General features: G+C 39.4%; 2 protein-coding genes across 2 annotated transcripts in view; both read left to right on the top strand.

The window, feature by feature from the left end:
- LOC107582147 (zinc finger protein 770-like) overlaps positions 1-4,188 on the top strand; it is a 5,380-nt gene extending 1,192 nt beyond the window's left edge. Inside the window, exons 2-3 of the mRNA XM_016267875.1 lie at positions 1,381-2,069; positions 3,567-4,188. Of these exons, the coding sequence (XP_016123361.1) occupies positions 1,393-2,069; positions 3,567-4,188 (1,299 nt within the window). The 5' untranslated portion in view covers positions 1,381-1,392. The remainder of the gene's footprint in view (positions 1-1,380; positions 2,070-3,566) is intronic.
- A 97-nt stretch (positions 4,189-4,285) lies between these two features.
- On the top strand, positions 4,286-8,529 carry LOC107582108 (zinc finger protein 770-like). Its single transcript, XM_016267846.1, has 2 exons — positions 4,286-6,007; positions 6,602-8,529. The coding sequence occupies exons 1-2, from the start codon at positions 4,309-4,311 to the stop codon at positions 8,443-8,445; spliced, it is 3,543 nt and encodes a 1,180-aa protein (XP_016123332.1). The 5' UTR covers positions 4,286-4,308; the 3' UTR covers positions 8,446-8,529.
- Positions 8,530-13,785: the final 5,256 nt, after the last annotated feature.

The raw sequence follows: 13,785 nt of genomic DNA, 5'->3' as shown, positions 1-13,785 counted from the left end.
TCAGTACAGAGAATCCCCAAATGGAACTTCTGGAAGTTTCTTGTGAGTCCTGAGGGCCAGGTGGTGCGTTTCTGGAAGCCGGAGGAGCCCATAGATGACATCCGAAAGGAAGCCACAGCGCTTGTGCGGGATATTATATTGAAGAAGAGACAGGAACTATGATGTGCACAAACTCCCTTAGAGACTCAAAAGTGAATCGTTGTGCACGTTTAAGTGCGTATAGATACGCTGTGCTATTCTGGTAAATGTGAATGAAACTGGCAGAAGATGTGTCAGTTAAAGCCTGTCTTTGTGTGCTTAATGCGTGTTAATGTTAGCAATAATTTGGATTTTTGGAAGTATGATTTTGAAAAACAAAACACCAACATCTGTCTTTTTATCAGCTTGATTATTTAAAGAATCAACCATGTAAATGTATCAAACTACTTTTCTGGCAAGTGACCAGAAAACCACTGAACAATTATCAAGTCCATAATTGCATATGTTGCTCTTTTGGAATGAACGGAGAGTATAGCGGATTAATGCATATTCAGTTACACTAGCACACGCCGAATTGAGATTACCATGGGATCAGAAGTAATGTTACTTCATAAAAGTATTACTTCGTCTTGGCCGTTACATAATGTTTACTCTTAGTCTTAACATTTCAACATTTTCCCTGTCATTGTCTTTGGTTATGAACCTGTTGAATAAAAGTCATGAACAATGCTTTGAGATATGAGAAACTGTCAATTTTAGCATTTGAAGACCAAGAATATATATGTTAAAATATATACAAATAAAACAAAAAAAAACATGGTTAATAGTTAAACCATGGTAACCACAAATAAACCATGGTTTTGCTACACTAACCATAGTTTAATAGTATTTGTAAAAAAAACTAAAACGGTGCAGTGGTTATACAAATAACCAATTAATCAATAAGTAACCAATACGCCAAAAACATGGTTACTGCACTTTTAAAAGCATGGATCATTTTAAATATTAAATTACATATTTCCTTAACATTCTTTCTTTCTTTCTTTCTTTCTTTCTTTCTTTCTTTCCCCCAGTGAATATTATGATAGTGCTTGGTCAGGTTATATTTTCATTTAAAAAAAAAAAAAATCTGATCACAATTAAATGAATGGCTTAGAGTGGCAAAAGTCTGAAATTACTGAAAATGGACAGCACAAATGGCTGCACAGATACTTTTTACAACCTACACGTGATGGATAGGCTTTTCTTGAGAACTAGGTGTCCCAGTCTTGACATCAAAATGGATAAATAAAAGTTTGACAACAATACAAATGGCTTTGTACTTTTAAAAACCAGAGTATTTGAAGAATTAGGCTAGATGTGCTTAAGAATGGATGCACTGAAATTGTTCTGTCTTTGCAGTGCGTGAAGAGAATGCTTAACATTTCAAGCCAGATGTCAGCTCAGATGCAACTTTCCCTTCTAGATGAAGGAGGTTTGGGTCTTCACACTGAACTGACTTCTGCATATTCCTCAAAATCTTCAGATGGTCAGTGGATGGAGAAAAAACAAGAATTTGAGAAGGAACAAGAAGCCATTGTCACAACACAATGTGAGGACAATGATGTTAATGCAAAGATGTTGCAAAATAAGAATCGTAATGGAAACAAAAGAGTTTATGAATGCCCTGTGTGCCTTAAACGATTTGGTGCTCCATCCAAACTAAAAAGGCATGGTCTTATTCACACGGATCAGAGGCCATTTCAGTGTTCCATATGCTTTCGTGCCTTCAGAGAACGCTCTCATCTAAAAGTACACTTCAGATCTCACACCAACCCTTCATCACCTGTCACAACTGCCAGAAAAAGGATCTTTCCTGTATCCAAGTCTTCTGATCGCATGTGTGCGCTTCAACTCAAAAAGAAAAGTGGATATCAGTGTGAAATATGCTTGAAAAATTTCAGTTTCCCCTCAAAACTAACTCGACATCTGTTTGTTCATTTTGACGTCAAGGCTTACACTTGCACAATCTGCAGGAAGTCATTCAAGCAAGCCTATTATCTCCATAAACATCTCAAGGTACACACAGAAAAAAGAAACGGTAATTCTAGGTCGTGTAGCGTCCCGCAGAAGCAAGGGGCCAAATCTCCAACACCTGGAGCTTTTGAATGTACAAATAACTGCAGACTAGATGATGGTAATGTGTGTTTACCTCAGATATTAGACTCTTTAGAGACCAAAAAGCATGAAAAACCTGAATGCCGGAGCAAGCTTAACCAAAACGTCCAATTGATAAAATCAAATTCAAGTACCGTAGAGATTAAAAGCTCTGACACTTTGAAAAATGCTGAAGTGCAGATCCCAACCTCCAGCCCAATTTACCTTAAGCACACGCATAAAGGTGTGAATCAGTGCAGCATCTGTCTGAAGAACTTTCCATATCCTTCTAAGCTTGCCAGACATATTTTGAGCCACACAGATGTCAGACCATTTAAGTGTCACATGTGCTTGAAATCATTTAGATATCGGTGGCATCTGCAGTGCCATGTGAGGATCCACAAAAAAAAGGGTCAGAATATAATTGCTGGTCATTTGGAACAGGATTGTACAGTTTCATTTAGTAATGCCGCAAAATCTGAAAAACAAGATGTGCAAATACCCTCACAAGATGGAGCTGAAAACTCTGCTAAAGTTCACAAAAATCAAAATATGGTTATGGATTCTCAAAAAACGAGTGGTGACTGCAATGATTCAGGTGTATATTTGCAAGATTCCCTTCTAAATAAAGAAGGTTTGGATCTTCACACTGGACAGAGTTACACATATCCTTCCAAACACTCAGAGGGTCAGTGGATGGAGGAAAACCAAGGATCTGAGCATGGACAAGAAGCCAGTGTCACAACACAAAGTAAGGACAAAGATGTAAATGCAAAAGTGTCGCAAAGTAAGAATTTTAATGGAAGCAAAAGAGTTTATGATTGCCCTGTGTGCCATAAACAGTTTGGTGCTCCATCCAAACTAAAAAGACATTGTCTTATTCACACGAATCAGAGGCCATTTCAGTGTTCCATATGCTGCCGTGCCTTCAGAGAACACTCTCATCTAAAAGTACACTTCAGATCTCACAATATCCCTGAGAAGCGGAGAGCACCATCACTCCAGAGCTATAGAAACAATAGTGTGCCCTGTAATCGAGCATCTAAGTCAAAGTTAAAACCCTCTCCAAAACAACCAACTGCCCAAGACTATACCAAATCAACAGATAATGAAAAGTCAACAGTGCACCAAGACCAAAATATGGTTACAGAGAATATGGCATCTCAAAAAATAAGTGGTGACTGCAATGATTCAGGCATATATTTGCAAGATTCCTTTCTAAATGAAGCAGTTTGGGATCGTCACACTGGACAGATTTCTGCATATTCTTCCAAACCTTCAGAAGGCCAGTGGATGGAGGAAAACCAAGAAACTGAGGAGGAAAAAGAAGCTAGCGTCACAACACAAAATGAGGACAAGGATGTAAATATGAAGGTGTTGCAAAGAAAGAATTCTAATGTAAACAAAAGAGTTTATGATTGCCCTGTGTGCCATAAACGGTGTAATTCTAGGTCGTGTAGCGTCCCGCAGAAGCAAGGGGCCAAATCTCCAACACCTGGAGCTTTTGAATGTACAAATAACTGCAGACTAGATGATGGTAATGTGTGTTTACCTCAGATATTAGACTCTTTAGAGACCAAAAAGCATGAAAAACCTGAATGCCGGAGCAAGCTTAACCAAAACGTCCAATTGATAAAATCAAATTCAAGTACCGTAGAGATTAAAAGCTCTGACACTTTGAAAAATGCTGAAGTGCAGATCCCAACCTCCAGCCCAATTTACCTTAAGCACACGCATAAAGGTGTGAATCAGTGCAGCATCTGTCTGAAGAACTTTCCATATCCTTCTAAGCTTGCCAGACATATTTTGAGCCACACAGATGTCAGACCATTTAAGTGTCACATGTGCTTGAAATCATTTAGATATCGGTGGCATCTGCAGTGCCATGTGAGGATCCACAAAAAAAAGGGTCAGAATATAATTGCTGGTCATTTGGAACAGGATTGTACAGTTTCATTTAGTAATGCCGCAAAATCTGAAAAACAAGATGTGCAAATACCCTCACAAGATGGAGCTGAAAACTCTGCTAAAGTTCACAAAAATCAAAATATGGTTATGGATTCTCAATGGTGACTGGGTGACTGCAATGATTCAGGTGTATATTTGCAAGATTCCCTTCTAAATAAAGAAGGTTTGGATCTTCACAAGTTACACATTTACACATATCCTTCCAAACACTCAGAGGGTCAGTGGATGGAGGAAAACCAAGGATCTGAGCATGGACAAGAAGCCAGTGTCACAACACAAAGTAAGGACAAAGATGTAAATGCAAAAGTGTCGCAAAGTAAGAATTTTAATGGAAGCAAAAGAGTTTATGATTGCCCTGTGTGCCATAAACAGTTTGGTGCTCCATCCAAACTAAAAAGACATTGTCTTATTCACACGAATCAGAGGCCATTTCAGTGTTCCATATGCTGCCGTGCCTTCAGAGAACACTCTCATCTAAAAGTACACTTCAGATCTCACAATATCCCTGAGAAGCGGAGAGCACCATCACTCCAGAGCTATAGAAACAATAGTGTGCCCTGTAATCGAGCATCTAAGTCAAAGTTAAAACCCTCTCCAAAACAACCAACTGCCCAAGACTATACCAAATCAACAGATAATGAAAAGTCAACAGTGCACCAAGACCAAAATATGGTTACAGAGAATATGGCATCTCAAAAAATAAGTGGTGACTGCAATGATTCAGGCATATATTTGCAAGATTCCTTTCTAAATGAAGCAGTTTGGGATCGTCACACTGGACAGATTTCTGCATATTCTTCCAAACCTTCAGAAGGCCAGTGGATGGAGGAAAACCAAGAAACTGAGGAGGAAAAAGAAGCTAGCGTCACAACACAAAATGAGGACAAGGATGTAAATATGAAGGTGTTGCAAAGAAAGAATTCTAATGTAAACAAAAGAGTTTATGATTGCCCTGTGTGCCATAAACGGTTTGGTGCTCCATCTGAACTAAAAAGGCATTGTCTTATTCACACAAATCAAAGGCCATTTCAGTGTTCCATATGCTGCCGTGCCTTCAGAGAACACTCTCCTCTAAAAGTGCACATCAGAACTCACACCAACCCTATGAAGAGGAGGACACGATCACTCCATAGCTATAAGGACAACAGTGTGCCCTGTAATCGAACACCCAAGTCAAGGTTAAAACCCTCTCCAAAATATCTAACTGTCCAAAACAATGCTAGTTCAACAGAAAAACAACAGTCAACCGTTCACCAAGATGCAAATATGGTTACAGAGAATGTGGCGCCTCAAATGATTAGTGGTGACTGCAGTGATTCAGATGTATATTTGCAAGATTCCCTTCTAAATAAAGGAGGTTGGGATCGTCACACTGGACAGAGTTCTGCATATTCTTCCAAACACTCAGAGGGTCAGTGGATGGAGGAAAACCAAGAAACCGAGGAGGAACAAGAAGCCAGCGTCACAACACAAAATGAGGACAAGAATTTTAATGGAAGCAAAAGAGTTTATGATTACCCTGTGTGCCATAAACGGTTTGGTGCTCCATCCAAACTAAAAAGGCATTGTCTTACTCACACAAATCAAAGGCCATTTCAGTGTTCCATATGTTGTCGTGCCTTCAGAGAACGCTCTCATGTAAAAGTACACTTCAGATCTCACAATATCCGTGAGAAGCGGAGAACACCATCACTCCAGAGCTATAGAGACAATAGTGTGCCTTGTAATCAAGCATCAAAGTCGAGGTTAAAACCCTCTCCAAAACAACCAACTGCCCAAGACTATACCAAATCAACAGATAATGAAAAGTCAACAGTGCACCAAGACCAAAATATGGTTACAGAGAATATGGCATCTCAAAAAATAAGTGGTGACTGCAATGATTCAGGCGTATATTTGCAAGATTCCCTTCTAAATGAAGGAGGTTGGGATCGTCACACTGGACAGATTTCTGCATATTATTCCAAACCTTCAGAAGGCCAGTGGATGGAGGAAAGCCAAGAAACTGAGGAGGAACAAGAAGTCAGCGTCACAACACAAAATGAGGACAAGGATGTAAATGTGAAGGTGTTGCAAAGAAAGAATTCTAATGTAAACAAAAGAGTTTATGATTGCCCTGTGTGCCATAAACGGTTTGGTGCTCCATCCGAACTAAAAAGGCATTGTCTTATTCACACAAATCAAAGGCCATTTCAGTGTTCCATATGCTGCCGTGCCTTCAGAGACCGCTCTCATCTAAAAGTGCACATCAGAACTCACACCAACCCTGTGAAGAGGACACGATCACTCCACAGCTATAAGGACAACAGTGTGCCCTGTAATCGAACACCCAAGTCAAGGTTAAAACCCTCTCCAAAATATCTAACTGTCCAAAACAATGCTAGTTCAACAGAAAAACAACAGTCAACAGTTCACCAAGATGAAAATATGGTTACAGAGAATGTGGCGTCTCAAATTATTAGTGGTGACTGCAGTGAATCAAATGTATATTTGCAAGATTCCCTTCTAAATAAAGGAGGTTGGGATCGTCACACTGGACAGAGTTCTGCATATTCTTCCAAACACTCAGAGGGTAAGTGGATGGAGGAAAACCAAGAAACTGAGGAGGAACAAGAAGACAGCGTCACAACACAAAATGAGGACAAGGATGTAAATGCGAAGGTGTTGCAAAGAAAGAATTCTAATGTAAACAAAAGAGTTTATGATTGCCCTGTGTGCCATAAACGGTTTGATGCTCCATCTAAACTAAAGAGGCATTGTCTTACTCACACAAATCAAAGGCCATTTCAGTGTTCCATATGCTGTCGTGCCTTCAGAGAACGCTCTCATCTAAAAGTACACTTCAGATCTCACAATATCCGTGAGAAGCGGAGAACACCATCACTCCAGAGCTACAGAGACAATAGTGTGCCTTGTAATCTAGCATCAAAGTCGAGGTTAAAACCCTCTCCAAAACAACCAACTGCCCAAGACTATACCAAATCAACAGATAAAGAAAAGTCAACGGTGCACCAAGATGAAAATATGGTTATAGAGAATATGGCGTCTCAGATTATTAGTAGTGACTGCAGTGAATCAGATGCATATTTGCAAGATTCTCTTCTAAATAAAAAAGGTTTGGATCTTCACACTGGACTGAGTTCTGCATATTTTTCCAAACCTTCAGAGGACCAGTGGATGGAGGAAAACCTAGAAGCTGAGGAGAAACAAGAATCCAGTGTAACAACACAAAGTGAGGACAATGATGTAAATATGACGGTGTTGCAAAGTAAGAATTCTGATGGAAACAAAAGAGTTTATGATTGTCCTGTGTGCCATAAACGATTTGGCGCTCCATCCAATCTAAAAAGGCATGGTCTTATTCACACAAATCAGAGGCCATTTCAGTGTTCCATATGTTGCCGTGCCTTCAGGGAACGCTCTCATCTAAAAGTACACATGAAAATTCATAATGTCCCTGTGAAGCGGAAAAAAACATCACTCCAGAGTTACAGAGACAACAGAGTGTCCTGTAATCGAGCATCTAAGTCAAAGTTAAAACCCTCTCCAAAACAACCAACTGCCCAAGACTATACCAAATCAACAGATAAAGAAAAGTCAACCGTGCAACAAGATCAAAATGTGCTTACAGAGGATATGCGGTCTCAAAAAATGAGTGGTGGCTGCAGTGATTCAAGTGTATATTTGTCAAAAAGTACTAGTCCTTTAGAGAATGTTGAGAACAAGGTTGTTTTCTCGTGCAACAACAAATCAGCTTGGGGTCTGACACATAAAACTGACATCTTGCTTGATGGGAAAAAGTCATCTGACATTGTGCCTTTTGGCAGGGTGAGTGACTGTCCACCCAAAACTGACTCATCTCGCCGTCATTGTGCTCCCGAATCAAGAACTGAGGAAAAATGGGCACATCACATGGATGATATTGAAGATTGTGTCTTTGTGGACTCTGACACTGTTGTGATACAGTGTGTCCCTGATTCTTATGAGCCCAGTTCTTGTCAGTATCAACAGAAACCTGATGACCCCAGACTCCCAGAAGTTTTTGTGAAGCTTGAGGACATTGAGGATCCAGGTGAATGCTTTATCAAACCTCCACATGACCTCCCCTTTTGTCCTGACTGTAGTCAGAGTTTCCGCACGATTAGGAATTTATATGGACATAATTGTACAAATAGGTATCCAGAAGGGGAAATTAAGAAATCCCACCAGTGTGACATTTGCTTCAAATTCTTCAATGCGCCATCCAAATTGAAGAGACACTATGTTACTCACACCGGTCAGAGGCCATTCCAATGCACACAGTGTCAGAAGTCCTTCACACAGTCCCATCATCTAAAAACACACATGCTGTCCCACAGGTAGAAGGGTTTCTCAAGGGTTGTCCAAAGATATGCCCAAACCAAAAGCGTTTTCAATTGTATTTCAGTTGTGTGCTATGAAGTTGTTGTTTTTTTAAATACGTTTGGCTTTTAAAGTGCCCCTATTATGGATTTTTGAAAATTACCTTTCAAGCAGTGTGTAACATGGCTCTAAGTGAATGAAAACATCCTGCAAAGTTTAAAATCTGAAAGTGCACCTTGTATAACGTTATCGTCTCTCAAACGAAAGAGTCGACTCTGAATCATTCAAACGAGTCATCTTTAAAACGAATCCCAAGCCGTTTCATGTTGAAGTCAACATGAAACATTAGCATATTGCCCGCCCACTTGTTTGTATTTTCGCATTGGTCTGAATGAAAATGCAAATTCATTCTTTGCCACTAGGTGCCGCTTTTGGAGCGGTAAAATAGCTGTTTCCCCGGTAACGCTGTACACAAAGCAGCACTGCCCTAAACACTGGCTGTGTCCGAAATCGCCCCCTATAGCCTCATTCACTATTCCCTACATTAGGTCACTAATTCAGTTCACTAGAAGGAGTGAATGAAAACTGAGTGCACCGGAAGGAATGCCGCTTTTGCATAGTTTGTGCTTGCTGTTTATTAATCATTTGAAACTAGCAAACTAGCAGCTCCAGTAGTAAGATTAGAGGATTTATCTTGAACTCTGTCACGGAAATTATGTATAAACCCTAATCAAACAATTTAATAATGAATTTACAATGAATTTATACCAGTGTTGTACATTATGCTGTACGCCATGGATGAGCGCTTTGTAAAAATTAACGGATTGATTATTCAGCTGCGGGCACCATCTTCTGGCGAGATGCGGGAATTCATTCGGCGCGTGACTCTCATGGTGCATTATGGGCATTCTCTAGCCGTTGAGCGTGCACCAGTTGTACACTCGTTTTTGCAGTGCATTGTGGGATTGAATGAGTGCACTCGAGAACGTCCACTATGGTTTCGGACACCACTAAAAATGGCTGTTCCCTCAAATAGTGCCCTATTTAAGGGTATAGGGGGCGATTTCGGACACATCCACTGCTTTATTAGGCATGAGGAAATCGACCAATCGCCAATCGGACCAATCACCGCAGATTAGCGTCACGCAAAGGAGGGGTTTGGAAAAATTATTCCTTGAGCAAATCGTTTGGGAGTCTTTGAGCTAATAAGGTAAAAAAAAATGCATATTATTAGACAATGAAAGTGTTTTTTGACCTCGCATGCATGTCAACCTGTTGTTGGGGATCCCCAAACCAAAAATTTTCATAGTAGGAGCACTTTAAAATTAATTTAGGATGTTTTGTTACAGTGTGATGTAATCATATATTTGTGTGATGAATTCATTTATTTTGCATAATACATTAATGTGTAAAAAAACAAGACAGAAATGTGCAAGTCGCTTTGGATAAAAGTGTCTACTACATGTAAATAAAAACATTGACATTTGGTGGGTCATTTCCCGAGTGCCTGTTCCATTTCTTCTTCTTTTAATTTAACAATAAATCAAGTAATTTGCTGCACTGTAAGAAATGTGCTTCAGATATCATTACAACAACACCAAAGTGTTGCATGGCATTTGACCATCTGTTTTAAATTTTTCCGACTTAAAAAAACATTATTCAGTATCTGTTATTTGCAGTACTTCTATGTATACCCACTAGATGGTGTAATTTGCTTTCTCACTGTTACCAATTTACAAAAGTAACGGACACTTATGGGCCACCGCAAATGTCTATAGCACGGAAATATGTCATTATGGTTTTTACAAAGCTACCAATCAGGTTAGCACACTATAGCTGAAATTAATGTATCCTATATAAGTATCCTTAAGCCTATCAACACATTTTATACATGACTTTTCAACTTAAACCTCTTTTTGTAAACTTCTGGAGTCCTTTCCTTCAGTAGTATGGAGGTGTAATGATAATTGAGAGTTTTGAGTTCAAGTAGGAAACTCTAGAAAAAAAAATCCTATGGTTAATTTTGTCAATCTATCCATATATTTCCTGAAATGAGGAGAGTTTATTTATTTTTACCTTAGCAACTAACAGGAAATCACTCCATGCACCTGTAGGCTTTATTCAAGTTTAATACGTGCCTGTTGTACCTGGGAACAAGTACCTCACCTGACACACTGACCTCTGTTATGCCAAGTTTTAATTGTATGTATTACCAGTTCCATTTGTTGATTCTGCCAATAGAGCGACAACAAACCTTCCCCTTGTCAAAATCCTTCCCATGTCAAAATCTTGGCAAGACACAGTCTAAGTTAAACACACCAGTTATTTTTGCAATTCATGTTGACACCTGGTGTCTTGTTTCATCAGACCATTTGTGCATCTGTGCAAACAGAGTGAAAGGTTAAGATCCATTTAAGACAAAACAAGTGATAGCCAACTGAGTCTTTTGTACTCTTCTGTGATTGAAGTCAGCAGCTGAATATGGTGAACCTCTTGAGAGCAGTTGGTACACTCTGCTAAAGACTGAGCACTGCCTGCAGCATAGATGAAAAAAAGCAATAAAATGTCCATTGTTTAGTTCTGAAAATTATCATTTATATTTTTGTCTTTGGAGTTAATGTCTTCAGCTGTAGCACAGCAAATCATTATGTGCTACAGGACTGAATGGTGTGAACGTGTAATTTATCCCATGCTATATCTGAGCACACTGAACTGGCTGTCCAAAACCTAAAAAGTGTGACCTTATCGGGCAGTGTCTGAAGGTATTATGCTTTGATGCAGATCCGTATGTCTGTACATTTTGAATCTTCTCAAAATGAGAAGTTGTAACCTTTTAGAGCATTCCAATGGCCTGAAGCCACAAGGGTCTCTCTCAGCTGTAGCCCCCAGGGTCTGTCTGCTGGCCCTCTCCTGTGTGTTTGTGTTAGTGGTAATAATAGAAGGTTAAGTGTGTGATGATGTGGGAACCAGTCTTTGGAGCTGGGGTGAGAATGAGAGGCATCTCTGAGGGTAGGAAGCCAGGATATTTAGGACAGGGCAGGGTCTTTTACTTCAGCAGCAGAGGTTCTGGTTTCAAGGCCATCACCCAGCCTTTATTCGAGATTATGTTTGACACAGACCACTCAATCATCAAACTGTGTCTGACCTTTGCAGTACTGTATCTGGTTATTGATTACTGATTTATTTACTGATATACCAGTTCACAACAATTTCGAATTTTACAACAAGTGTATTTTATTTGGTTTGCCTGACTTGGATGTCTAACGCATATAAATACAGCTGAGTGCAATGTGAATTATTGAACGTCAGTTCTGTGGGTCATGATGAGCGAGGTTAGCGACATGCAACATGGCTCACATCATAATTATGTAACCATACAGCTATTTATAAAATGTGAGTGACAATGTCAGAACATTGCTCAGTACATAGTATTGCATATCTGATTAAGTCGTTTCTGAAATCATACATGTGTTGTGTGATGAATGTCCCAATCAATTCATTTCAGCAAATCAGAATATGAAATGCATTGCGTTTCAGAGGCCCTGACAGCAAGCAATGTGTACTGTGACAAGACCAGACAGCATTACTATCCAGAGAATTTGACCCTAGTGTAATAATGTTTCTCTGCTCAACGGAAACCACAGCTCATCTGAAGACTTATGACCTGCAGCTTTCCTTTTTAAGTAACTAATAAGCACAAGAGGTGTTTAAAGGGCAAAGGAGATGCACGTATGTTTCAAAAAGAAAGATGTCTCGGAAAACCATTTGCATAGCCTTTTAAGATTAGCTAGGAACACTGCGAACAAAAGATTACTGTAATTTTGGAATACCGTGAGGAGATGCCTTCAATGTGAATGTTAAACAGAGTTTTGAAGTGTGAGTGGATTATTGGAAGAGCTGCGGGAGAAACAGCAAGTAGATCATAAGCGCAACTGCTGGCCCTTTAAATGCTGTTTTGTTGCTAAAAGGATTTAAAGTTTAGGCCTACTGTAAATTCAAAGCGAGTGTATTGCAGAGGAAAGCAAGTTGTGAAGACTGCATTTTCTGGGTAGACTTCATTCTACAGCAACACATATGTAAAAGAACAGCCTTGATGATCATGAACATTTTTGGGTATCTTGTCTGAAATACATTTCCAAACATTGGCATATTCGCACACGTGCGGTTCGCGCAAACATCAAGGTTATTTGTGTAGCAGCCAAATCACCCTTAACACAGCCACAACGAGTTCAAATAGAGGAAACCTTAAGCCCCTGCCGGCTGACAGATGCTCAGACAGAGAATGTTGGGGATTATGCAAAAAAGAACATGTTACATCTCTCAGTAGTCACATGAATTTAACACTATGAGAGGGAACGGTCATTACTTGTAGACAGTGTAGCGCAAATAACATTTCAATGGAGATCAAGACCCAGCAACCAGACATACTGGCTTTTGCCTCCGAAAATGAAATGCTGATACAGGAGAGAAGAGGTGAACTGAGAGGGATGATAACAGCAAAACTCAGCAATTCTTGGTTAAATAATAGAGTTAATAGAGTGCACACTGGCAGTGGTTGGTGAAGTGACTTCCAAAATCCCTATTTAACAATCCTCTATTTATTATTATAATTCTGCTAACTTAAGGGTGGTGGGTCTTTGACGTGGATTTTCAAGGGTGCTGATATGGTACCTCAGTGATCTCAGAGTAATCAGAGCAGCTTAATAAATTCATCTTAATCATCGCCTTTAAACGGTTGATGACTCTCAAGCCAAATAAAGTCTCATTAAGTATCTTTGATATCCAGTGCCAGTTCCATGCACGTAATAAAGCAGACAGATAACCCTACATGAGTTTTGCACTCTGCCTTTCATCTTCCTAAAGCTGAAACACTTCAACTATGATATAAATGGAAACAAATGGCAGGGACACGTTAGATGAAAGGGCTGGCCTGAATGGGGGATGGATGACAAAACAGCATTTTGGGCATCCTGTCTTGTCTATTGTGTTTTCAGGATTTTGCTCAAATTGAATTTGCACAAATGATAATTCGCCCTGATACATTTCTATTGTCAGTCCCCTCTATGTAGATATATCATTATGCTTCAAATTCTGTTTCCAAGACTAAAATATGATTTAATTCCAAAGTCAATTTACTTATCCCAATGTAGTGATATTAAACTGTGTATTATATAAAGATTATGGCTTCTCCAGATAGATAGATAGATAGATAGACAGACAGACAGACCGATAGATAGATAGATAGATAGATAGATAGATAGATAGATAGATAGATAGATAGATAGATAGATAGATAGATAGATAGATAGACAGACCACCAGACAGACGATAGATAGACAGACAGATAGATAGATAGATAGA

The sequence above is a fragment of the Sinocyclocheilus grahami genome, unplaced genomic scaffold (genome assembly GCF_001515645.1).
Source record: "Sinocyclocheilus grahami isolate Dianchi unplaced genomic scaffold, SAMN03320097.WGS_v1.1 scaffold40.1, whole genome shotgun sequence".
NCBI lineage: Eukaryota > Metazoa > Chordata > Actinopteri > Cypriniformes > Cyprinidae > Sinocyclocheilus > Sinocyclocheilus grahami.
Note: the sequence above shows the minus strand (reverse complement) of the source record. Positions and strands in the feature narration are given on the sequence as shown.

Bases quoted from the DNA above. Each gene is read 5' to 3' on its own strand.
- LOC107582108 (XM_016267846.1), top strand. From the start codon at position 4,309: ATGGAGGAAAACCAAGGATCTGAGCATGGACAAGAAGCCAGTGTCACA. The intron at 6,008-6,601 runs GTTGGGATCGTC...TAAATAAAGGAG, and splicing joins TTCCCTTCTAAATGAAGGAG to GTTGGGATCGTCACACTGGA.